General features: G+C 49.0%; 1 protein-coding gene across 1 annotated transcript in view; it reads left to right on the forward strand.

Annotated features, from left to right (window-relative positions):
* Positions 1 to 23,065, forward strand: part of raf1b (Raf-1 proto-oncogene, serine/threonine kinase b) — a 140,261-nt gene extending 117,196 nt beyond the window's left edge. The window contains exons 14-17 of the mRNA XM_072472564.1: positions 8,361 to 8,479; positions 13,307 to 13,438; positions 17,264 to 17,398; positions 22,176 to 23,065. Of these exons, the coding sequence (XP_072328665.1) occupies positions 8,361 to 8,479; positions 13,307 to 13,438; positions 17,264 to 17,398; positions 22,176 to 22,316 (527 nt within the window). The 3' untranslated portion in view covers positions 22,317 to 23,065. The remainder of the gene's footprint in view (positions 1 to 8,360; positions 8,480 to 13,306; positions 13,439 to 17,263; positions 17,399 to 22,175) is intronic.
* The last annotated feature ends 1,116 nt before the right edge of the window (positions 23,066 to 24,181 follow it).

Raw genomic sequence — 24,181 nt, forward strand, 5'->3', positions numbered from 1 at the left:
AGGTTAGGGTGCCCATTCAGAGGGTTAGTGCAGACTCGATGGGCGGAATGGCCTCCTCCTGCACAGTAGGGATTCTATGTAATTCTATGAATTTGTAAGTCCACATTAAATAATGGAAACAACCTATGTAAACTTCTCACTGTGTAACTCCAGCCAACAATGGGACTGTAGTGCCACTGGGGAGAAGTTTAAATATAGGGCTGTATTTTTCGGCTGGGCCTGCTGCACGTTCGCCACGGACAGACGGGACCATATAAAGGTCCGTTGACCTCGGGCGGGAATTTCCGGTCACCAGGCGGGCGCGGCTGAAAAATCTCATCCACAGCTTCTCAACGGGCATTTTTCAATCCAGATGTGTACGTAGGAATTTATAATGAAAAGTTAACAAGTGTGTGCAGATGTGAACATTTCAATATATTGTACATATGCAGAGAGTATTTACTTCAGGGGGGAAGGTGTTTACAAACTTTCTGTAATCTTATTAACTCAACAACTCTTATATTCCTTTGACTAATTTTGGGTCTTAAATGATTTTAAATCCATCCATGCCACAATTTGTGGCTTTAGAATTGCTATTGAAGAAATGCAACCACTGTACTCCAAATCGCAGGGTTGTTACTGTGCAGAACGAAGCCATTTGGCCCATCGTGCCTGCACCGGCTCTCCAAACAAGCATCAAGACTTTTTCCCCGCACCCCTGCACATTGTTTTTATTCAAATGATCATCTAGTACCCTCTTGAATGCCTTGATTGAACCTGCCTCCACCACACTTCCAGGCAGTGCATTCCAGACCCAAACCATGGGCGAAATTCTCCTGAAACGGCGCGATGTCCGCCGACTGGTGCCCAAAGCGGCGCCAATCAGACGGGCATCGCGCCGCCCCAAAGGTGCGGAATGCTCCGCATCTTTGGGGGTCGAGCCCCAACATTGAGGGGCTAGGCCGACGCCGGAGGAATTTCCGCCCCGCCAGCTGGCGGAAACGGGGCAAAATTCTCCCGAAACGGCGCGATGTCCGCCGACTGGCGTCCAAAACGGCGCCAATCAGACGGGCATCGCGCCGCCCCAAAGGTGCGGAATGCTCCGCATCTTTGGGGGCCGAGCCCCAACATTGAGGGACTAGGCTGACACCGGAGGAATTTCCGCCCCGCCAGCTGGCGGAAACGGCCTTTGTTGCCCCGCCAGCTGGCGCGGAAATGACATCTCGGGGCGGCGCATGCGCGGGAGCGTCAGCGGCCGCTGACAGTTTCCCACGCATGCGTAGTGGAGGGAGTCTCTTCCGCCTCTGCCATGGTGGAGACCGTGGCGGAGGCGGAAGGGAAAGAGTGCCCCCATGGCACAGGCCCGCCCGCGGATCGGTGGGCCCCGATCGCGGGCCAGGCCACCGTGGGGGCACCCCTCCGGGGCCATATCGCCCCGTGCCCCCCCCCGGACCCCGGAGTTTAATCCACGCCGGCGGGACAGGCAATTTATCGGCGGGACTTCGGCTCCCCTCCGAATATCCGGTGCCGGAGACTTCGGCAACCGGCGGGGGCGGGATTCACGCCAGCCCCCGGCGATTCCCCCGGCGGGGGGTCGGAGAATGTCGCCCCACATTCTTATCTGAAAATGTTTTTTTTTCACATCACATCTTGTTCTTCTGCAAATCACTTTAAATCTGTGCCCTCTCGCTCTAAATCCTTCTATGAGCAGGAACAGTTTCTCCCTATATATGGAAGATTCAGCTGCCACATTTTAAGTTGTTTGGCTGCTAACATTTCAATGTCTGAATGGACCATCGGTTTTTAAAAATAAATTTAGAGCACCTAATTGTTTTTTTCCAATTAAGGGGCAATTTAGCATGGCCAATTCACTTACCCTGCACATCCTTTTGGGGTGTGGGGGTGAGACACACGCAGACACGAGGAGAATGTGCAAACTCTTTTTAAAAAATATATATTTATTAAAGTTTTCAACACAATTTTTCTCCCTTACAAACAATAACCACCCCCCCCCCCGTAACAAAAAAAAAGAAACAAGAAATCGCGCGGAGCAAGGTATATACATGGCAAAATAATATATTTACATAGCTTTGTACACTGGCTCTCTCCCGTACGTGCCAGTTTCCCCGACTCTTCATGTTATCTCTTGCTCATCCACCCCCCCAGGCAAATCCCCCCCCCCCCCCCCCCCCCCCCCAAGGTTGCTGCTGCTGCTGACCAACCTTCCTCTAGTGCTCCACGAGATAGTCTAGGAACGGTTCCCACCGCCTGTAGAACCCCTGCGCAGACCCTCTCAAGGCGAACTTGATCCTCTCCAACTTTATGAACCCAGCCATATCGTTTATCCAGGCCTCCACGCTGGGGGGCTATGCCTCCTTCCACATTAGCAAGATCCTTCGCCGGGCTACTAGGGACGCAAAGGCCAGAATACCGCCCTCTTTCGCCTCCTGCACTCCCGGTTCGTCCACTACTCCGAATATTGCTAGCCCCCAGCTTGGCTTGACCCGGACTTTCACCACCTGAGATATTGCTCCCGCCACTCCTCTCCAGAACCCCTCCAGTGCCGGGCATGACCAAAACATATGGACATGGTTCGCCGGGCTCCCTGAGCACCTTCCACATCTGTCCTCTACTCCAAAGAACCTACTCAACCTCGCCCCCGTCAAGTGCGCTCTGTGAACCACCTTAAATTGTATCAGGCTGAGCCTGGCACACGAGGAGGAGGAATTAACCCTACCTAGGACATCAGCCCACAGACCTTCCTCGATCTCCTCCCCCAGCTCCTCCTCCCATTTACCCTTCAACTCTTCTACCAGCGCTTCCCCCTCTTCTTTCATCTCCTGGTGTATTGCCGACACCTTGCCCTCCCCGACCCATACACCCGAGATCACCCTGTCTTGAATTTCTTGCGCCGGGAGCAACGGGAATTCCCTCACCTGTCGCCTCACAAAAGCCCTCACCTGCATATATCTAAAGGCATTTCCCGGGGGTAACTCAAACTTCTCCTCCAGTGCCCCTAGGCTCGCAAACGTCCGTCAATGAACAGGTCCCCCATTCTTCTGATCCCCGCCCGATGCCAGCTCTGGAACCCCCCGTCCATCTTCCCCGGGACAAACCGATGGTTGCCCCTGATCGGGGACCACACCGATGCTCCCATTGCACCCCTGTGCCGTCTCCACTGGCCCCAGATCCTTAGCGTTGCCGCCACCACCGGGCTCGTGGTATACTTTGTCGGCGAGAGCGGCAGCGGTGCCGTCACCAACGCCCCCAGGCTCGTTCCTTTGCAGGACGCTATCTCCATCCTCTTCCATGCCGCCCCCTCTCCCTCCATAACCCACTTGCAGATCATCGACACATTTGTTGCCCAGTAGTAGCTCCCCAGGTTTGGCAGCGCCAACCCTCCTCGGTCCCTACTGCGTTCCAGGAACCCTCTCCTTACCCTCGGGGTCTTATTCGCCCACACAAACCCCATAATACTCCTGCCTACTCTCTTAAAAAAAAGCCTTAGTGATCACGATGGGAAGGCACTGAAACACAAACAAAAACCTCTGAGGACCACCATTTTGACCGATTGCACTCTACCCGCCAGCGAGAGCGGTAGCATGTCCCATCTTTTGAAATCCTCCTCCATTTGCTCCACCAACCTCGTCAGATTCAGTTTATGTAGGGTCCCCCAACTCCTGGCTATCTGGATCCCCAGATACCGAAAGCTCCCCTCCGCCCTCCTCAGCGGTAGGTCCCCTATCCCTCTTTCTTGGTCCCCCACCTGTAATACAAAGAGCTCACTCTTCCCTACATTGAGCTTATAGCCCGAAAACTCCCCAAACTCCCTTAGAGTCTGCATGACCTCCACCATCCCCTCCATTGGATCCGCCACGTACAGCAACAGGTCATCCGCAAATAGCGACACCTGATGCTCTTCTCGCCCTCGGACCACCCCCCCTCCATTTATTAGACTCCCTCAATGACATGGCCAATGGTTCGATCGCCAATGCGAACAACAGGGGGGACAGGGGGCACCCCTGTCTCGTCCCTCGGTACAGTCGAAAGTACTCCGACCTCCGCCGGTTCGTCACTACACTCGCCACCGGGGCTCTGTAAAGGAGCTTAACCCAACTGATAAACCCTACCCCGAACCCAAACCTACGCAGCATCTCCCAGAGGTACTCCCACTCTACTCAGTCAAAGGCCTTCTCCGCGTCCATAGCTGCCACTATCTCCGCTTCTCCCTCCACCGATGGCATCATTATCACGTTTAAGAGCCGCCGCACATTGGTGTTGAGCTGCCTACCCTTTACAAATCCTGTCTGGTCCTCGTGAATCACCCCCGGGACACAGTCCTCGATCCTCGTGGCCAGCACTTTTGCCAGCAACTTTGCATCCACATTAAGGAGCGAGATCGGCCTGTACGATCCACATTGCAGTGGGTCCTTGTCCCGCTTTAGGATCAAAGAAATTGTCGCTTCCGATATTGTCGGAGGTAGGGTCCCCTCCTCTCTTGCCTCATTAAAGGTCCTCACTAGTAGCAGGGCCAACAGGTCTACATACTTCCTGTAGAACTCCACCGGGAACCCGTCCGGTCCCGGGGCCTTCCCCGCCTGCATGCTCCCCAAACCCTTGCTCAGCTCCTCCAACCCAATTGGTGCCCCCAGACCAGCCACCTCTTGCTCCTCCACCCTCGGGAATCTCAGTTGGTCTAGTTGTCGTCTCATACCCTCTTCCCCCGCTGGGGGCTGGGATCTGTACAGCTCTTCATCGAAGGCCTTAAATACCTCGTTTATTTTCGTCGCACTCCGAACGGTGGCTCCCTTCCATCTTTGACTCCCCCTATTTCCCTCGCTGCCATCCTTTTACGGAGCTGGTGTGCCAGCATCCGACTAGCCTTTTCCCCATACTCATAGGTCGCCCCCTGCGCTTTCCTCCACTGTGTATCCTCCGCCTTCCCTGTGGTCAACAGGTCAAACTCCGTCTGGAGCCGTCGTCTTTCCCCAAGTAACCTTTCCTCCGGGGCCTCTGCGTATCTCCTGTCCACTCTCAAAATCTCCCCCACTAACCTCTCCCTTTCCATGCCCTCTGTCTTCCCCCTATGAGCCCTAATGGAGATTAGCTCTCCCCTGACCACCGCTTTCAACGCCTCCCATACCACCCCTACCCGCACCTCCCCGTTGTCGTTGGCCTCCAAGTACCTTTCGATACACCCCCTCACCTTCCCACACACCACCTCATCCGCCAGCAGGCCCGCATCCAGCCGCCACAGCGGGCGTTGGTCCCTCTTCTCTCCCAGCTCCAGTTCCATCCAGTGCGGGGCATGGTCCGAAACGGCTATGGCCGAATACACTGTCCCCTCCACCCTCGGGATGAGCGCCCTGCCCAGAACAAAAAAATCTATCCGGGAGTAGGCTTTGTGTACATGGGAAAAGAAAGAAAATTCCCTGGCCTGCGGCTTTGCAAACCGCCATGGGTCCACTCCCCCCATCTGATCCATAAACCCCCTAAGTACCTTGGCCGCCGCCGGCCTCTTTCCAGTCCTTGATTTGGAGCGGTCCAGTGCTGGATCCAACACTGTATTGAAGACCCCTCCCATTATCAGGCCTCCTTTCTCCAGGTCCAGAATGCGCCCCAACATGCGCTTCATGAATCATGCATCATCCCAGTTCGGGGCGTATACGTTTACCAACAGCACCCACGTCCCTTGCAGCCTACCGCTCACCATTACATATCGCCCTCCATTGTCCACCTCAATAGTCTTGGCCTCAAATGACACCCGCTTTCCCACTAATATTGCCACCCCTCTATTCTTCGCGTCCAGTCCCGAGTGGAATACCTGTCCTACCCATCCCTTTCTTAACCTGACCTGGTCCGCCACCTTCAGGTGAGTCTCTTGGAGCATGACCACGTCAGCCTTCAGTCCCTTAAGTGCGCGAACACTCGAGCCCTCTTCACCGGCCCATTCAGCCCCCTCACGTTCCACGTTATCAGCCGGATTGGAGGGGCTCTCACCCCCCCCCCCCCCCCCCCCGCCCTGCCGACTAGCCATCTCCTTGTCTGGGCCAGTCCCGTGTCCACGCCTCCCTCACCCTCCAGTCGCCCAGACGGGTGACCCCCGTCCCGACCACCTCTTCTATGTCCCATTCCCTTTCGGCCAGTGCAGCAGCAACCCTTTTTTCCCCCCCTTCCCTCCCCCCCGCCAGCCCCCTGTCTAGCTTTTTTGCTCCCCCCATGTCACTCCTGTAAGTCAGCTGACACCTGCTGACCCCGGCTACCCCCGCTATCCCATTGACCTCCCCGTGTGGGAGCTCCCCCTCCCACCTTTCTTCCCGCACGCGGGAAAAACAAAAAACCCCGCGCTTTCCAAAGCCCGCTCCGCCCCCTCTGGCGCAGCTCTTGTCGCGGCCTTGTCTCTCTCCCCCAGCCCATGTAACATTTCCTGCACGTGATTGTGATTGACCCCCTATATACAACAACCATCACACATCAAACCTCAAATAACCCCCCACCCTCACAAACCCTCAGTTAGAGTCTAACTTTTCGGTTTGTATAAATGTCCACGCCTCTTCAGGCGTTTCAAAGTAGTAGTGTTGGCCCTTGTATGTGACCCACAGTCGCGCTGGCTGCAGCATTCCGAATTTCACTTCTTTCCGGTGCAACACCGCTTTGGCCCGGTTGAAACCCGCTCTCCGCTTTGCAACCTCCGTGCTCCAGTCCGGGTATATTCGGATCTCCGCATTGTCCCACTTACTGCTCCGCTCCTTCTTGGCCCATCTCAGGACCCACTCTCTGTCCGTGAACCGGTGGAACCTCACCACCATCGCCCTTGGCGGCTCATTTGCCCGGGGCCTCCTCGCCAGCACCCGGTGTGCCCCATCCAACTCCAGCGGCCTCGAAGGGGCCTCCTTGCCCATCATCGCCCCGAGCATCGTGCTCGCGTATGCCCCGGCATCGGCCCCCTCCGCTCCTTCAGGGAGACCCAGGATCCGCAGATTCTTTCTCCTCGACCTGTTCGCCAGGTCTTCGAGTCTTCCCGCCCACCTCCTGTGTAGCGCCTCGTTCTGCTCTACTCTCACCACAAGGCCCGAGATCTCGTCCTCGTTCTGACCAACTCTTTTTGTACCTCCTGGATCTGAACCTCGTGGGCCTTCTGGGTGATCCCTAGTCCTTCGATTGCCGAAAGCATAGGCGCCAGCATTTCCTTACGCATCTCCTCGCGCTGCTCCTCGAAGCAGTGCTTAATAAACTCCTGCAGCTCCACTTTGTCTCTGGCCGCCGCCATTTTGTCTTTTTTTCCCGTTGCTCCAATTCCTGCAGCTCCACTTTGTCTCTGGCCGCCGCCATTTTGTCTTTTTTCCCCGGTTTTTCCCGTTGCTCCAATGCCACTTTCGTGGCCGTTATGCTTCGAGACCGTTTCATAAAAGTTGGAGGGGGACCTCCTTCTTACCTTCCCCACGGGTTAGTATCGAAAAAAGTTCCGTTGGGGCTCTTCTAGCGAGCCCGAAAGTCCGTGGTAGCGGGAGCTGCCGAATCGTGCGGCTCAGCTCCGCATAGCCGCACCCGGAAGTCCCAAGAATGTGCAAACTCAACATGGACAGTGTCGAACCCGGGTCCTTGGCGCCACGAGGCAGCAGTGCTAACCACAGCGCCACCGTGCTGCCCCAGAATGGACCATCAGTTAAGATGGGGGACAAATGTTATGGGGGACAGGTGTTAATGGGCGACGACCTGAAAGTTAAACAGCACTTAATGTGCTTTTATATGTTACGTAGCGACGTAACTGAAAGATGAAACCTGTACAGTTTTGTAGTTGGCTCATTGACATTTTCTATTAGCTAAGAATATAAACCAACTAAGGGTATCTCCGTGGACAACTGGTAACCTTATAACTCTTACATGGCCGAGTGTCTTTATTCCACTCAGTTTATCTTCTTGTCAGATAATATAGATTAAAGAATTGTATCACTAGCAGAACACATTATGGTTTGCAATTATTATCTTTCATTATAAGTGGATTTTATCTTCCACTCTCAAAGTGTGCAGGAAAAAATTCTGAAAATTGATCTTTGTGTGAGATGCAGTTGATCTTAGTTAGATGCAGGGAGTATTAATTTATTTTGGTACTTATAAAAAAAATTATGAAATTAATTTTTGGATGTCCCCTTAAGCAGTGAATGAATGAAGAACAAAGGCTGTAAAATCCATAGTCTCATCTTAAACAGTACAATTACCTTTTTGGGGGGAAATCACTTTGCAGTATGAAGTAAAAAGAGGAAGTTAAACTAAAGCCTAGCTTATTCTAATTATTTGGATATAAGTTACTGGGAACAGCTTTCTTTTTGGGGTTGTACGCAGTCACAATCAACAGATGTTCTCCTTAAACAGAAGTTCAGACATTTTTCTTCATGAAGGCCTTACCGTGAAGATTGGAGACTTTGGCTTAGCAACTGTGAAATCTCGGTGGAGCGGCTCCCAACAAGTAGGACAGCCTACAGGATCCATTCTTTGGATGGTGAGGAATTGGACACTTAATTGTTTAGCATGCCGAGTGTTTAGAAAGATGGTTAAATTGTAGTAGTTAAGATAAATAAAAATAAGGTTTTGTTTGGTTAAATGGGCTTCTTTGTTATCCAGAGGCTACTTTAAACAGATCCATAACCTGATACTCCCTGCAGCCATTCACTCAGGAAGTGAAAGATGTTGTCTGCATTTAAATTTTTTGACTATTAAGAGAATGATGAAGTCCCAGTGTTGTTCTTGTTAATAATACATAATCACTGCCTTATAAAATGTTCTTCTCATGATTTTAAAAGCAATTTCTGGATCACAGTCAAACAATTTGTCTACAAGGGCAGCACGGTGGTGCAGTGGTTAGCATTGCTGCCTCACAGCGCCGAGGTCCCAGGTTCGATCCCGGCTCTGGGTCAATGTCCATGTGGAGTTTGCACATTCTCCCCATGTTTGCGTGGGTTCCACCCCCACAACCCAAAAAGATGTGCAGGCTACGTGGATTAGCCATGCTAAATTGTCCCTTAATTAGAAAAAATGAATTGGGTACTCTAAATTAAAAGAAAAAACTTGTCTACAGACCTGGACTTAAACAGTAGAAGGTGTGAAGATAAATAAGGGGAATCGGTGGTGTAATGCTATTGTCCCTGGGTTAATAAACCAGAAACCCAGGCTAATGCTCTGGGGACCTGTGTTCGACTCCCACCATGGCAAAGGTGAAATTTGAATTCAATAAAAATCTGGAATTAAAAATCTAATGATGACCATGAATCCACTGTCAATGTCCACTAAAGGACATCTGGTTCACAAATGTCATTTAGGGAAGGAAATTGATCGTCTCTTACCTGATCTGGCTTACATGTAACTCCAGATCCGCAACAGTGCAGCCTTATTTAGAACATAGAACATAGAACGATACAGCGCAGTACAGGCCCTTCGGCCCACGATGTTGCACCGAAACAAAAGCCATCTAACATACACTGTGCCATTATCATCCATATGTTTATCCAATAAACTTTTAAATGCCCTCAATGTTGGCGAGTTCACTACTGTAGCAGGTAGGGCATTCCACGGCCTCACCACTCTTTGCGTAAAGAACCTACCTCTGACCTCTGTCCTATATCTATTACCCCTCAGTTTAAAGCTATGTCCCCTTGTGCTAGCCATTTCCATCCGCGGGAGAAGGCTCTCACTGTCCACCCTATCTAACCCCCTGATCATTTTGTATGCGAGCAAGCCTTTTAAGATTATGTTCGGGATTCGGCGACCCTCTGCACCAGAATTGCGCCGGGCGCAGGGACGGAAAATAGCCATTCACGCTGGAAATTCGGCGAGACGGCGCTTCCGCGGACCCGCCAGTTGTGCGCGTGGTCGGCGCAGCGCCGGTCGGTGGCCGTTGAAAGCGGCCCCCAAGGTGATTCTCTGCGCTCGACGGTCCGTGTGCCCGCCGAGTCCCGCCGGCGTGGTTCACATGTGGTCCCACCCAACGGGACCTCGCCATTCTGGCTGCGGGTGCCGTCCTGGTGGGGGGGCGGGAGCGGGGGGATCCGACTCCGGGGTGGGGGGGGGGGGCCTCCACGGTGGCCAGGCCCACGATTGGGGGCTACCGATTGGCGGGCGCGCTCATTCCGGGGTGGGCCTATGTTCCTCCGCACCGGGCCCCTGTAGGGCTCGGCCATGTTGTGCCGTGCAGGGCCGCCTTCCGGAGCAGCTCGCAGCTCTCCGGCGCTGTGCTAGCCCCCTAAACAGTGGTGCATTGTTGAGCCAGCAGGCCCATTGATGCCGGCGTACACCACTCCGGTGTTTACGCCGGCATCAACACTTGCCTGGGATTTCCGAGAATCCCGGCCCATGAGTTCAAGGGAAAATCAGGCATGGACAATAAATGCTGGCACAGCCAGCGATGTCCGCATCCCGTGAATGAAAAAAAATCTGTGCATATTTGCTACCTTTGCCGAATACTGAAATCAATTCTGTTATTTTGGGTTTTTTCTAACTTGGACTGTGCTTAAATCATGGGAATGCTCTAAATACTGCTTAAATGACAGCAAAGATAATTGTGATTAAATGTTCTTTTTGGCATCGTACAACCTTATTTTGCTTTCTTTGCCTTTTTGATTTATGATGGTGTGTTTGCTTTCTCTTAACCCTTGATTGCAATCCCCTTGTTTCTATCTCCCTAAATTGATATTTCCAAAATGTATTGTAAAGCGAGATGAACTTTGTATTGAACATTTTAGTTATGGCACTTATTTGTATTAATGCGGCCCCCAAAAGCGATTTGCTTGTTCCTGTCTTTTCAGAACGTCCGGCTGCAAATGCCACTTGAGAAACGACAAGTGATCAAATCCTTGTCTGATAATCTTCCAAAATAAAACTTTCAAAAGTTTTACTTTAGCATATAACTTGACCCAACGTATAAGGTGACGCTATTTTTCCAGCATATTCTTGGTGTAAAAGTCGATCCCCCTTTTCAGCCGTGACATGCGATATTTGGTAGTCGGTTTCAATTTTCTTCCCCATGAATGCAAGTTTAACTTACTGTTACCTTCTAACTGGGCATAAGGGATTAATGAAATGAAAATTGCTTATTGTCACAAGTAGGCTTCAAATGAAGTTACTGTGAAAAGCTCCTAGTCACCACATTCCGGCACCTGTTCGGGGAGGCTGGTACGGGATTAAACTGTCAATTGAAGCTGTGTTGCGTGGGCGTTTAAGACACTGTGAGTCGATAACATTTCAAAATGGAGGCCATTTCACTTTTATACTTGACGTCTAAGTAGACCCCCATTTTGGAGGGATTTTCTGAGGTTTCACATATTCACCTACATGTCAACACCTGCAGTATTTATTGCTGATTCATCTGAGCTATCTGTCTCCATCTGGGATTTCTGCCAGTTAGCCTTGTGTTCATTACTGATAAGAATGCACTCTATGAATTTGGTATTTTCATGTACACTGCTATATTTGTTTCTGAATAGCAAATATTCAGTGTTAAACTCGGCTTCTATCTCAACCAAAGGTCACTAGTTTTCTCAAAAGTACTTTCAATTGGATTCTGCTTCCAAATTACTGTCAAAATAATCTTTGGAAAGTTCATTGGAGGTTGAGACATGACTATGTTGTCAACAGAAATGTAACTTTCTGATCAGAATAATTGATTCTGCTTAATCCTGGTGAGTTATTTCAAATTCTGTATTGTTGGGCACAGGCAGTTTTGGTGCTTCTATATTCAAAGATGCAGCCCTCTGCCAGTAGAGGTTTGAGCGCTGGTCAATGCTACACAAAAAAGAGAAAATGTAATTGGAAATGGCTATTTGTTCTAAAATAAGACCATGGAAAGCAGTTTAAACAGTGAATATAGAAAAACTACGTTTTCAAAACTTACCTTATAGAATATGAGTTTATAGACAGCTTCGAGGACACTCATTAAATGGCCTGTTTTTCACCTTAACAAAATAAAGCATTCAATTTTGGTAGGAGATACAAGGAGACCACTTATTTCTTAGAAGGTTTTAAAGCTAAATGGGACAGAGGGGCAAAGAGATCTGGGAATACAGATACGCGAATGTATCATTGCAAGTTGATGAGAGTGCAAAGCACTGAGCTCAATTTTCAGAGGAATAGAATGTAAATGGAAGGAGAGAAACCAAAGAGTTGAGTCCCATTGTGTCAATCTGTGTCTCCATTCCACAAAACCCATATTGAAGCACAGGGAAAAGTGTAGGAAAGATTTACAAGGATGTTAAAATTGAGCGACTGTGACGATCATGAAAGATTGAATAGAATGGGGCTTTCTCCTGATGGAGAGAAGAGTAAGAAGGGATCTGATAACAGTCTTCGAAATTGGAGTGGTTCCATATGGTGGACATGGAGAAACTGTTTTCATGTTTGGTGATTGCAGAAATAGGAACATAAATAGAAGATAAACAGATTAAATAAGGAATTTAAGAGAAACAGCATTTACGCAGCATACTGAGAATGTGGAATTTGTGAAACATGCAGTTTTGCTGCATTTAAAGGGGGCTTCATGCATTAGGCTTCATTACTGCTGCTTGGTGGAGTCACCACTGGATGTGCTTGAGTGATGTGAAAAAGAACTTGATCTCACCTGGTTTTCTGTGTGCGTGCGTGCGTGGTCGGGTTGGGGTGAGGAGAAGCAAAGAGCAGAGATTCATTCTTAGAAAAGAAAATGAATGCTCATTTGGATTGAGGTTGAGGACATACTACTTTCAATGGCTCTATTACACATTGTCGCAGATTTAAACAATATATTTCAGTCTGCTCTAATTATTCATTTCGGCAAGATTGGCCAGAATTATTCCGCAGACTAGATATTCCTGACCTACTCCTCAGATTAAGAAGTCATAAACATGGAATCTTTGTTAGTATCTCCTGTTTATTTTCTTCCTCTCTTTTAAAAATAATGTCTTGTGCTGTCATGTGGCTGCACACCTAACTACATTAAGTTTCATGATTGGGGCAGCATGGTGGCGCAGTGGGTTAGCACTGCTGCCTCGCGGCGCCGAGGTCCCAGGTTCAATCCCGGCTCTGGATCACTGTCGGTGTGGAGTTTGCACATTCTCCCCGTGTTTGCGTGGGTTTCGCCCCCACAACCCAAAGATGTGCAGGCTAGGTGGATTGGCCTCGATACATTGCCCCTCAATTGGAAAAAATGAATTGAATACTCTAAATTTTTAGAAAAAAACCCCAAAAGTTTCATGATTGTGCACAGTTTGCATGAAAGAATATTTTCTCAGATTTTGACTTCCTAAAACTCTCAAAAGGTCCCATGCGTGGTGTAACTTATCACAAGGAATTGTTTCTCTAGGCACCGGAGGTCATCCGAATGGAGGAAGTCAATCCATACAGTTTTCAATCTGACGTCTATTCATACGGTATTGTGCTGTTTGAACTAATGACAGGAGAGCTGCCCTACTCCCACATAAACAATCGAGATCAGGTAAGTACACAACAAACTAGTTCTTGGTATTTGCTTGCTCCTCCACTTCCCGATTGTTTTTCTCTGCTCTTTTCCCTTAGTCACACACTACTGCAGGCGAGTGACTTGTTCTGCGTCTCTGACAGTGCTACCATATGACCAGATGGCACAGAGCAGTTGTCCAGTTTGCTTTGGCTATTGATTTATTAATTTTTCCCTCCCCTTGGTCCCCAGCAACGTTCCTCCTTAAGATGATGCAGCAGAATTGGGTTTTATAGGTTTATGCCTCAGCTATGACCTACAGTCTGCAGTACACATGTCATGGATTTTGTTCCACTTTTTTTTGGGGGGGGGGGGGGGGGGGGGGGGCGGGGTAAAGCCATTTAGAGGCCATTCCTCAGGTGTGAACCACAAACTATAAAATTGCAGGGCGCACCAGGGAGCAGTGCCTGATCTGTTAATATTTGTACATCTTCCAGCAGGAGCCGCCAAACAGCGATCAGAAACATTTGTTCAGTAGGCCCTGAAAACAGTTATATCCAATTGCTACGCGACTGAAACAACCCAATTCAGCCCAAAGTTAGAAAGGGAAACTGAAATCTATCAATCTATATGAGTTTCGTACTACGGCTGCCTTTTTACCCACTGGGAATCTGTTTTACTTTTTACTTGATACGTTTAATTTCACAGCGATGATGTTGCAAACTATTTTGATTTATTTCCAAATTCAGCACTCCAATTTTGTAATACAGTGAATGCAGCCTTTTAGTATAGAAAATTAGCTTATGCACCCTTCTTGGGCGGGATTCTCCCAGCCCTGGGCCGGGCCTGAGAATGCCCGCAAAGGGGCCACGCTGCCCCGATGCCGGCATGCAGTTCTCCTCGGAGCGGAGAATCGGGGCCATTGGCGCCGGTCGCGGGCCGCTCTGCGCGGCTGGCCCGCCGTTTCTCCGGCCCGGATGGGCTGAGCGGCCGTAAGAAAAGAGCCGAGTCCTGCCGGCGCCATTCTAACCTGCTCTGGGCCGGCGGGACCTCGGCGTGAAAAGAGTCGGATGGCGGCGTGTTGGGGGGGGGGGGGGAGCCCGACCCCGACCCCGACGAGGCCCTCCGATGTGGCCTGGCCCGTGATCGGGGCCCACCGATCGACGGGCCGGCCTCTGTGGCTGGGGGCCTCCTTTCCTACGCGCCGGCTCCTGTAGTCCTGCGCCATGTTGCGTCGGGGCCGGCGCATTGAAGAAGGCCACTGCGCAAGCGCGTTGGCGCCCCCGCCACTGCGCATGTCCTCGTTGGCGCTGGCGCAACTGCGCATGCGCGGATCCCGCGGTGCACAGTTCGCCCCCTGTAGGGGCCAGAATGAGCCCTGGGAGCGGCCCGTTCACGCCGTCGTAAAACACGACGGCGTTTACGACGGCGTGGACACACTGCCGCGGGATGGGAGAATCCCGCCCCCTATCTGTGTCTCAAGGTTGTGAAGGCCACGCCTGCATCTGCACATCTCTGCCACCAGATGGAGCTTATTAAAAAACCTGGGCTGGATTCTCCGGTCGCCAGCCCAAAATCACGTTCAGTGATCGGCCGGAGAATCACAGTTCCCGACCAAATCGAGGGCGGTGCCGCTTTCGCGATGCTCCGCCCCCTCCAATGCGGCGTATCGACGGCCTCAGGACATTGCCTGAGGCCTGCTTCCCGATGCTCCGTCCCCGATCCCGACGGCGTGGGTCGCGTGTGCTCTCATCCGTCGGGAACTCGGCATGGTGGCTGCGGACTCTGTCCAGCGCTGCCACAGTCGGGGGAGGGCCGATCCGCCTGTGGCCGGGGGGGACTTTATTCGGGGCTGGGGGCACTGTGGGGGTGGTCCGGGTCCCGCGAGCCGGCCAAAAGGGGGGCAGTATTTTGCGGGCCGGGTGCTCAAGCGGCCTCTGCCATGTAGCACGGCGTGGCCGCTGCAGGCCGCCGCCATACTGCTGGCATGCTAGCCCGCAGCAAAACGGGGAACCGATGGCCGTTTTGCAGCATTTGTCAACATAGCCAGCGTGGGTCACAGCCCCAGAATCAGAGAATACCTACACAGCACCCTTAACGTGGTAAAATATTCCAAGGTGGTAGGAAACCCAGGGAGTTTCATAGACACCGTAAGCTACATATTTTATATCATTCTCTGTCAATTACAGCTTTCTTTAAATAAATAAAGGAAGGCAAATTAGTGTTCAGAACCGTATTGGGTTGCATTGAAATTATTTCACTTAATACACAGGCATATGGTTATTGAAGTGATCTGAAAGATGTTTTGGGATAAACTGTACCAGGTTGGAACAAAGTCCTTTTGTTACATCCTGTTTCCTGACACTTTTTTGGGCTGGAAAAGTAAAAATAAAATTAAAAATGCCAGCAAGAGTTCCAACTTACCACCATCCGTCTAAACAAAACATTAAAAAGCATTTGGTACAAAAGCAAAATAATGTGGATGCTGGAAATCTGGAAAAGCATAACCAGAAAATGCTCAAAGGGTCTGGCAGCATCTGTGGAGAGAGAAACATGGTTAACAGGCAGAATTCCAAACCCACGACCATCTAGAAAGACAAGAGCAGCAGATTCCTGGGAACCCCACCACCTGGAGGTTACTCTCCAAGTCACGCACAGCCCTGACTTGGAAATATATTGCCGTTCCTTCACTGTCGCTGGGTCAAAAACCTGGAACTCCCTCCCAAATAGCACAGTAGGTGTATCTACACCACATGGATTGCAACGGCACAAGAAGGCAGCTCACCATCACCTTCTGATGGGCAACTTGGGATGGGCTATAAATGCTGACCTAACGAGTGACACCCACATCCCCTAAATTATTTTTTTTTAAATTGAGCTGTCCCCCGTGGCGAGTACAGTAGCGGGGTCTGGTATTTAGTCAAGTGGAATTGGGGCAGCCCCACCCCTTTCCCATCACCATCCCATTTAAATCTGTGGCGAGAAAGGGTGATGGAAAACTCTCCTGCCTCACTGCTAATTGAGGCCGTTAGGTGGGAAATTAATGCCCACTTATGGGTCTCATTCTGCAGCTACTGGTATTAGCCCAGCGGCGGGCATGGGACACGCCATGTGGGCATCATGACAAGCAAACCGTGTGGGGCTGCTTCTGAGCTCCGGGGAGGGGTTTCCATTCAAAGGCATTGACTGCCCGATTGAGTGACCTGGCATCAGGAAGAGGGGGTGGGGCCCGCTGAGAACCAACCCCCCATCATTATTGCCAACCTCCCTCTGGCTCTCCTCCCTCCTGCCATCACTCACATAATGGACTGTGATCCAGGCGATGATCCTAGGCCTCACGTGAGTGTTGTACCAGCAGCTACCACTGACTCCCCACTGGTGCTTCCGGCCTCTGATTGGCCAGAAGCTCTTGGTGGTTGAGATCTCTGGTCCCAGGGTCCTTAATCCTCAGTGAAGGCCCATCACTGGCCCGTTAATGCCTGAGTGACACATGTTGTGGCACACCTTCTCAAAAGAGACTGTCGCTGGTTCTCTAACCAGTGGCTATGAACCCTGACCCCAGCACAAGATTCCTCCAATGTTTCAGGTTAATGTGACCTGAAGTATTTACTCTGCTTCTCTCTCTCCCCAGCGATGCTGTCAGACCTGCTGAGCATTTCCAGCTGTTACTGTTTTACATTTAAAAAAGTATTTTTCTTACATTTCTGATAAATATTTCATATTCTTTTACCCGTTGGTACAACACCAATGGAGAGTCAGTGCAGACCTCTTGGGCTGAATGGCCTCGTTCGGCACCGTCGGGATTCTATGGATTCTAACGCAATGTAAAAGTTTTTGTATTTTTCTTTGCCTTTATGCGATTAGATTATTTTCATGGTAGGAAGAGGATTTTTAACACCTGACCTCAGTAAACTCTACAAAAATTGCCCCAAAGCAATGAAGAGACTTGTCGCAAACTGTTTGAACAGGAGCAAGGATGATCGACCTCTCTTTCCTCAGGTAAGACTAAAGAAAGTGAGGGGGCACCTGCTGATTTACTGATGATAAACCACAAAAATAAGACCCGGGTTATATTTTTTATTTTATGGGGCAAGCGTGACAGGTTTCTGAGCTGACCTTGTATGTACTTTTCACACTTTGAGTCAATCAAACTATATAATCAGTGAGCACAAGTCAAATTATACTACAACAAGATGTACTCTGGTGAGATCCTGACTGCTGTGTCCAGTTCTGATCATTTAAGGCACTAGAAAATATTTGCAGGGAGTTCAGAGAAAAGTCACAGGATTAATTCCAGAATCCTTGGACTGCGGGAGTACCAAAGAATTAGCAAGAGGTTGGAGAAATGTGGGGCGGAATTCTCCGACCGGGGCGGAATTCTCCGACCCCCCCCGCCGGAGAATCGGCGCGGCGCCGGTCGGAGTGTGCGCCCATGGGCAGCGCGCCGATTCTCTGGGCCGAACGGCCGTCAACAAAAAGCCGAGTCCCGCCAGCGCCATTCTAACATCCTCTGAGCCGGTGGGACCTCGGCGTTGAAGGGTCTGGGTTCGGCCTGTTTTGGGGCGGGGGGGGCTCGACCTCCGTAGTAGCCTGGCCCGCGATCGGGGCCCACCAATCGGCGGGCCGGCCTCTCTCCCCTCCGGCCTCCTTTCCTCCATGCTGGCTCATGTAGCCCTGCGCCATTTGGCGTCGGGCCCGCCGCAGGAAAGAAGGCCACTGCGAATGCGCTAGTTGGTGGCGGCTCAACTGCGCATGCGCGGACCCCGCGGCGGCGGGATCGGCAGCTGAGGCGGCGGAGGCCACTCCAGCATTGTCCTAGCCTCCTGTGGGCCGCAGAATGGGGTCCCGGAATGGGCGCCGACGCCAGAGTAAAACATTCCCATCTAGCCGCCCGTTGGGAGATTCCCGCCCTTGATCTCTTTGAATGAAGAACAATTTTACAAAATACAATTACGTGGTATAGAAAAGATAAATGCAGTGCTTTATTCAAAGTAAACCAAGACAATAGAAGGTTAAATAAGTGAAGGGTAAAGTTAGGACTAATTCCAGAACTAATGACTTTTGACAAGGGGTAAGGGGTAAGGGCTCATGGGATCTAGGGCAATTTAGCAAACTGGATCCAAAACTAGCTTAGTGGCAGGAGGCAGAGGGTGATGGTTGAAGGTTGTTTTTATGACTGGAAGCCTGTGTCTAGTGGTGTACTGCAGAGATCGGTGCTGGGTTTGTCGTATACATTAATGATCTGGATGTGAATGTAGGAGGTATAAGTAAGTTCGCAGATGGCACAAAGAATTGGTGGTGTGGTAAATAGTGAGGAGCAAGGCCAGAGATTACAGGATGATATAGACAAGCTGGTTAGATGGGCAGAAGGGTGACAAATGGAATTCAACATGAAAAGTGTGAGGTAATGCATTTTGGGAGGACTGACAAGGCAAGGGAATATAAAATGAATGGTCGGACCCTACAAAATACAGATGATCAAAGGGATCTTAGTGCGTATGTCCCCAGATCTCTGAAGTCAGCATGACAGGTAGATAAGGTGGTTAAGAAGGGCAATGGGATTCTTGCTTTTATTAACAGAGGCATAGAATATAAGAGCAGGGAGGTTATGCTGGAGCTGTATAAAATGCTGGTTAGGCCCCAGCTGGAGTACTGTGTACAGTTCTGGTCACCACACTATAGAAAGGAAGTGATTGCACTGGAGAGGGTGCAGAGGAGATTCACCGGGATGTTGCCTGGGCTGGATTGTTTCAGCTTTCAAGAGAGACAGAATAGGCTGGGGTTGTTCCCCCTAGAGCAGAGAAGGCTGAGGGGGGACCTGATTGATGTGTATAAAATTATGAGGGACGTAGATAGGGTGGATAGGCAGGTAATTTTCCCCTTAGTGGAGGGATCAATAATCAGTGGCCATAGATTTAAGGTAATGGGAAGGAGGTTTAGAGAAGATGTGAAGAAAAACTTTCACCCAGAGAGTGGTTGGAATTTGGATCACTACCTGATAGTGTGGTAGAGGCAGGAACCCTCACAACTTTTAAGAAGTATTTAGATGAGCACTTGAAATACCATAGCATACAAGGCTACGGGACCACGTGCTGGAAAATAGGATTAGAATAGTTGGGTGCTTGATGGTTGTCACGGATGTGATGGAACGAAGGGCCTCTTTCTGTGCTGTAAAACTCCTGACTCTTAAATAAACTTCCAGAAAGAGCACAGGAGACATACACTTTAGGAGTTATGCAAGTCATAACTAGAAGAATTGTAGCTTTTTATAACTGAGATAGGCTGAATGACCTCTATCGTCTATATTTATTTTATGATTGGAAACCATTTAAGTAGGCTCACGCAATCAAATATCCTGTAGTCTTCTGCTAAACTTAGAAAGGAGTACGGTGTGCCACAAGTAAATTATAGACGTTTGTGCAGCAGCTACCAGAGCTACTCGGGAAATTGTAAATTATCAGATGGTACTCAATGTTTTTTGATAACATCAGGTGCTTAAGTATTCTGATTACAATTGCAAGTATACAATGGTGACATTGAGAACTCGGGCCACTTTTGGGGTGATCTTAGACGAACACACTTGGGTTGTTTGTCCTCTCAACTGCTGTTGGTATTTTTTTAACCTTGTTACATAAAATGATTAAGATTTATTTTCACCATGTCTAGACAAGGTGTGACAGCCCTCCGAACTTTTGCAGGAAGCAGTGATTTGAAGGCAAGGGATTCTTATTTCCTTGGGGATTAGGAAAAGAGTTCTAAACATCCATCTTAGAATGATGACCCCGGCGCTCTTGAAAGAAGGTTCCAACATCCACCTTCACTGCTTTCTTGTAATGATTTCCTGCTCTGCACACATCCATGTCAATCCTTGTTTTCTAACTTGTGATGATTTTGGAAGAATCAGATATATTTATAATGATGATAATTATCTTGTGTGCTTAGGCCAGAGTATAATGTCCTTTTTAAAAAAAAGATTAAGCACTTACAAATTGAGTGTATGTTTACTGCAACCTACCAATGCATTAGACAACATCTTCTCCACTTAGTCCAAGCTGGAAACAATAGCAGGTCAGGGACCTGAGCCCTCTGCCAGCCGGACAACTATGGAGGGACCTTGAAGAAAGATGGTGTGGTCAATCATGTCAAAGGCCGCAGACAGGTTGAGGGCAAGGAGGGAACATTTTACCTTTGTCACAGTCACGAAGGATGTCATTTGTGACTTTGATAAGAGCCATTTTGGTACTCTGGCTTCTTTTGCAGAATGATGATTATTGCCTTTAAAAACCAGTACACAATCCTTTCTCTTTTATTATGAGACGAGTGCTGTAATAAAATAATTACCTTTTTGCATTGTTCTGTTATGAACAAATGTAATTTGAAGTTGTGGACCCACCAGTTGAATTTAAATTTAGAAAATATGTTTGGATATTACATTTTCGATCCAATCTGTTGTAAATTCTACATTTAACAATCATTATGATTTGGGGCGGAATTCTCCCATTTTCCAATTCAAGTGCCGCGGCTATTGTCGTGGTCTTTCCTGCTGAGGAGGTTGGCAGGAAAACACGCCAACTCTCTTCTGGCCCTGACCTCATTAATTATGCACCCAGGTGTTTCATACAGTATTCAGTGGCGGGGAAGGCCTGGAGGGCACATGATCAGCCCTTGTGCCCACACGCCATTTTGAAAGGTTGCCCAATAACGCTGACCCTCTATTGAGGAAAGGTGGACCTCCTGAGAATGAAGATAGATCTCCAGGAGCACTCTTGAGACCAGATGTTGGACCTCCTGAGAATGAAAATGGATCTCCAGGAGCATCTCGAGACCAGACGATGGATCTCCTGAGAATGAAGATAGATCTTCAGGAACATCCTGAGGTTGGATGATCGACCCACCCCCAGGCCACCAAATCTGGACAGTCCACCTGCCGATGCACCCTTGGTCCACGGCTGTGCTGTTCCAGGAATCCTCCATCTTGAACTCCACAAGCTGCCCCAGGTATTGTTACGGTGAGTGCTGACAGCTGCACGCCACGCTGTTCCGAATATGTTTCAAGCTGGCATTGGTTGGTGGGGGGGGGGGGGGGGGGGGGGGGGGAGGTCTTTATTGTCATCCCATTAATGGGATGCAAACGAGGTTCACACCAGCCTCTGGTGGGTTTTCCGACCCGCCATGGCGAGCACCAGAGGAGGATCCCACTGTAAATTAACACTGATTCCTGGGCCTCGAACCATCGAACACGGCAGCTTGTGAGAATTCCACCCTTGGTTTTCATTGAGATGTTAGGGAGCAGGCTCAATCTGAGTTTTGCAGAGGGTGAGTATGATTAGCCTTGAGGCACAAGGCTCCCATTTCCACATTCGCACAGGTAGTCTGGAATGATTGACTGCATTAGGAATCTGAAGGCTCATGTGTCAGCTGATATAACCATATGGAACTCGAGATACAGAATACAACAAATGCAGGAGCTTATTAATAACAGGCAGACATGGAAGATGTACATTCAGGATTTTTTGTGATTGGGTTACAAGGAGGAAACTGTTTTTCTATCAAACAGCTGATGAGACAAAGGACTGGTGCAGCATTCTGATATCACAAAAGGTTTCTTAAAATGTGTTATTACGAGGAATCTTAAGAAATCCCTTCAGGATTAAAATGGATAATAGTTTCTAACCATAATTCCATACATCTTAAATTGCATAACTGTAATTCAAGCTACGTGAATTGCATGTATTAGACTCAAATTGCTTGATTCTTCTTTCTGAAATTGTTACAGATTTTATCCTCTGTTGAACTGTTGCAACATTCATTACCCAAAATCCACCGTAGTGCCTCAGAACCCTCTCTACATCGTGCTGCACACACTGAAGACTTGAATCCCTTAACCTTAACATCAACAAGACTGGTTGCTTGCTGATCTCGTCAAGAGCAATGGAGAAAGCTGCGCAGTTATGTTTTTTTGGGTGCTGTAGGCCAGCGAATAAATATGCAGCATCTGTGGACTTGTAACCAATCCTGGGAGCTGCCATTGTTCAGATTTAATGATACCAACCTGTAAGGTAAAAGGTGCGTCCATTTCGTTTAATGTGTGGATTCCTGGTAAGTTTCATGAAGTCCTTCCCAAAGGTGGACATACAGCTGACTTGTACATCATGGACTCTTGCATGGCAGACATATCTTGCCCATTACTATGCCCACCCCCAAACTTCAGACTATGCACTGGTGCAATGTGGCTGAATTGGAGACCGCTATATTACAGCATACCACATGATGATCCAATCAGTAAACAACTTTAAAGAAGACATTTCTAAAGCAAATATTCACCGCTTTATATTGACTTAGCAGATGTGAGGATTAACGGTGGACTATTGCGGTAAATTGAGTCCGTACGATGCAACAAGTGTGTTGAAGTGGTTATAAATAATTGGGAGGTTTATTGTTTTAAGTTTTTGTTTGTTTCTTTGCTTTTGAGTGGGGATAAAATGGTATTTCATTGGATACCTGTAGAGTTGTTGTCAGTCCCATGTATTTTAATAAAATAAGTTAATTTGCATTTTATACAGAACTATATGCAGTTCTTTTGGATAAGTCTATTCAGAACATTAGATCATTGAAAAATGTAATGACAGAATTTAATAGCATTAAAATGCCAAATGAAACTACAAATGTACTATTAGTTACTACTGGAGAACAGTATAAAAACATCTGGTAGAAAACTGGACACTGCTGCAATCATTTGCAACTGTTTATATTAATTTCCATTTTCTGTAACTCCGTAGAGCAGACACAAACCTGTGCCTGTGTTCTTTGAATTTTGGATTTGGGTATAATGTCATGGGTACCGAGGTACAGTGAAAAGTATTGTTCTGCGTACAGTCCAAACAGATTGTTCCATATATGAAAAACAGCTCATCCGATAGATACTCAAAGTAAATACATAGACATCGGGTGAAGCGTACGCGGTGTAGTGCTATAGTAGAGAAGATGCGTGGGGAGATCAGTTCAGTCCAGAAAAGGAGCATTCAGGAGTCTGGTAATAGTGGCGGAAAAGCTGTTTATGAATCTGTTAGTGCATGTTCTCAGACTTTTGTATATCCTGCCCGATGGAAGAGGTTGGAAGCGAGAATAACCCGGGTGGGAGGGGTCTTTGATTATGTTGCCCATTTTCCCAAGGCAGCGCGAGGTGTAGACAGAGTCAATGGATGGGAGACGGTTTCGCGTGATGGACTGGGCAGTGTTCACGACTGTAGTTTCTTGCAGTCTTGGGCCAAGCAGTTGCCATACCAGGCTGTGATGCAGCCAGATAGAATGCTTTCCATGGTGCAGCTGTAAAATGTGGTTTTATAAGCCGTCCAACTGAGTTTATCAGGTTATGTCAGTGATTTTTCTCTTTTGTGTTGATTTCCTTTCCTGCCCCACTTCCTAAGGTGTTAACCTCTTGGTGGAGTAGTTTAATGGTCCTCAACAGGCCTGTGTGTTCTATAGTTACCCAGGAGTTGGACTGGAATCTTTCAGTCTAACATTTCCTGATAGTTAGCCAGTAAGTAAGTCTTGGAGACAGACTTTTTCAGTGGGTCCTTGGGAGTGGGGGACTTGCCTATTGGAAGTTCAAACATCCCGGGAAATTCACCCGGAGTCAGTGTTGAGCCTCCCGCGGGTCCTGAAGCACATCCTGGGGGGGGGTCGAAACTTCTGAGGGGTCCTGAAGCACATCCCGGGGGGAGTGGGGGTGCGGTGTATGTTCGATCTCCGGTGATCTGGAGACTGGAAGATCTGGGCCAC

Source organism: Scyliorhinus torazame, chromosome 13, assembly GCF_047496885.1.
Source record: "Scyliorhinus torazame isolate Kashiwa2021f chromosome 13, sScyTor2.1, whole genome shotgun sequence".
Classification (NCBI taxonomy): Eukaryota; Metazoa; Chordata; class Chondrichthyes; order Carcharhiniformes; family Scyliorhinidae; genus Scyliorhinus; species Scyliorhinus torazame.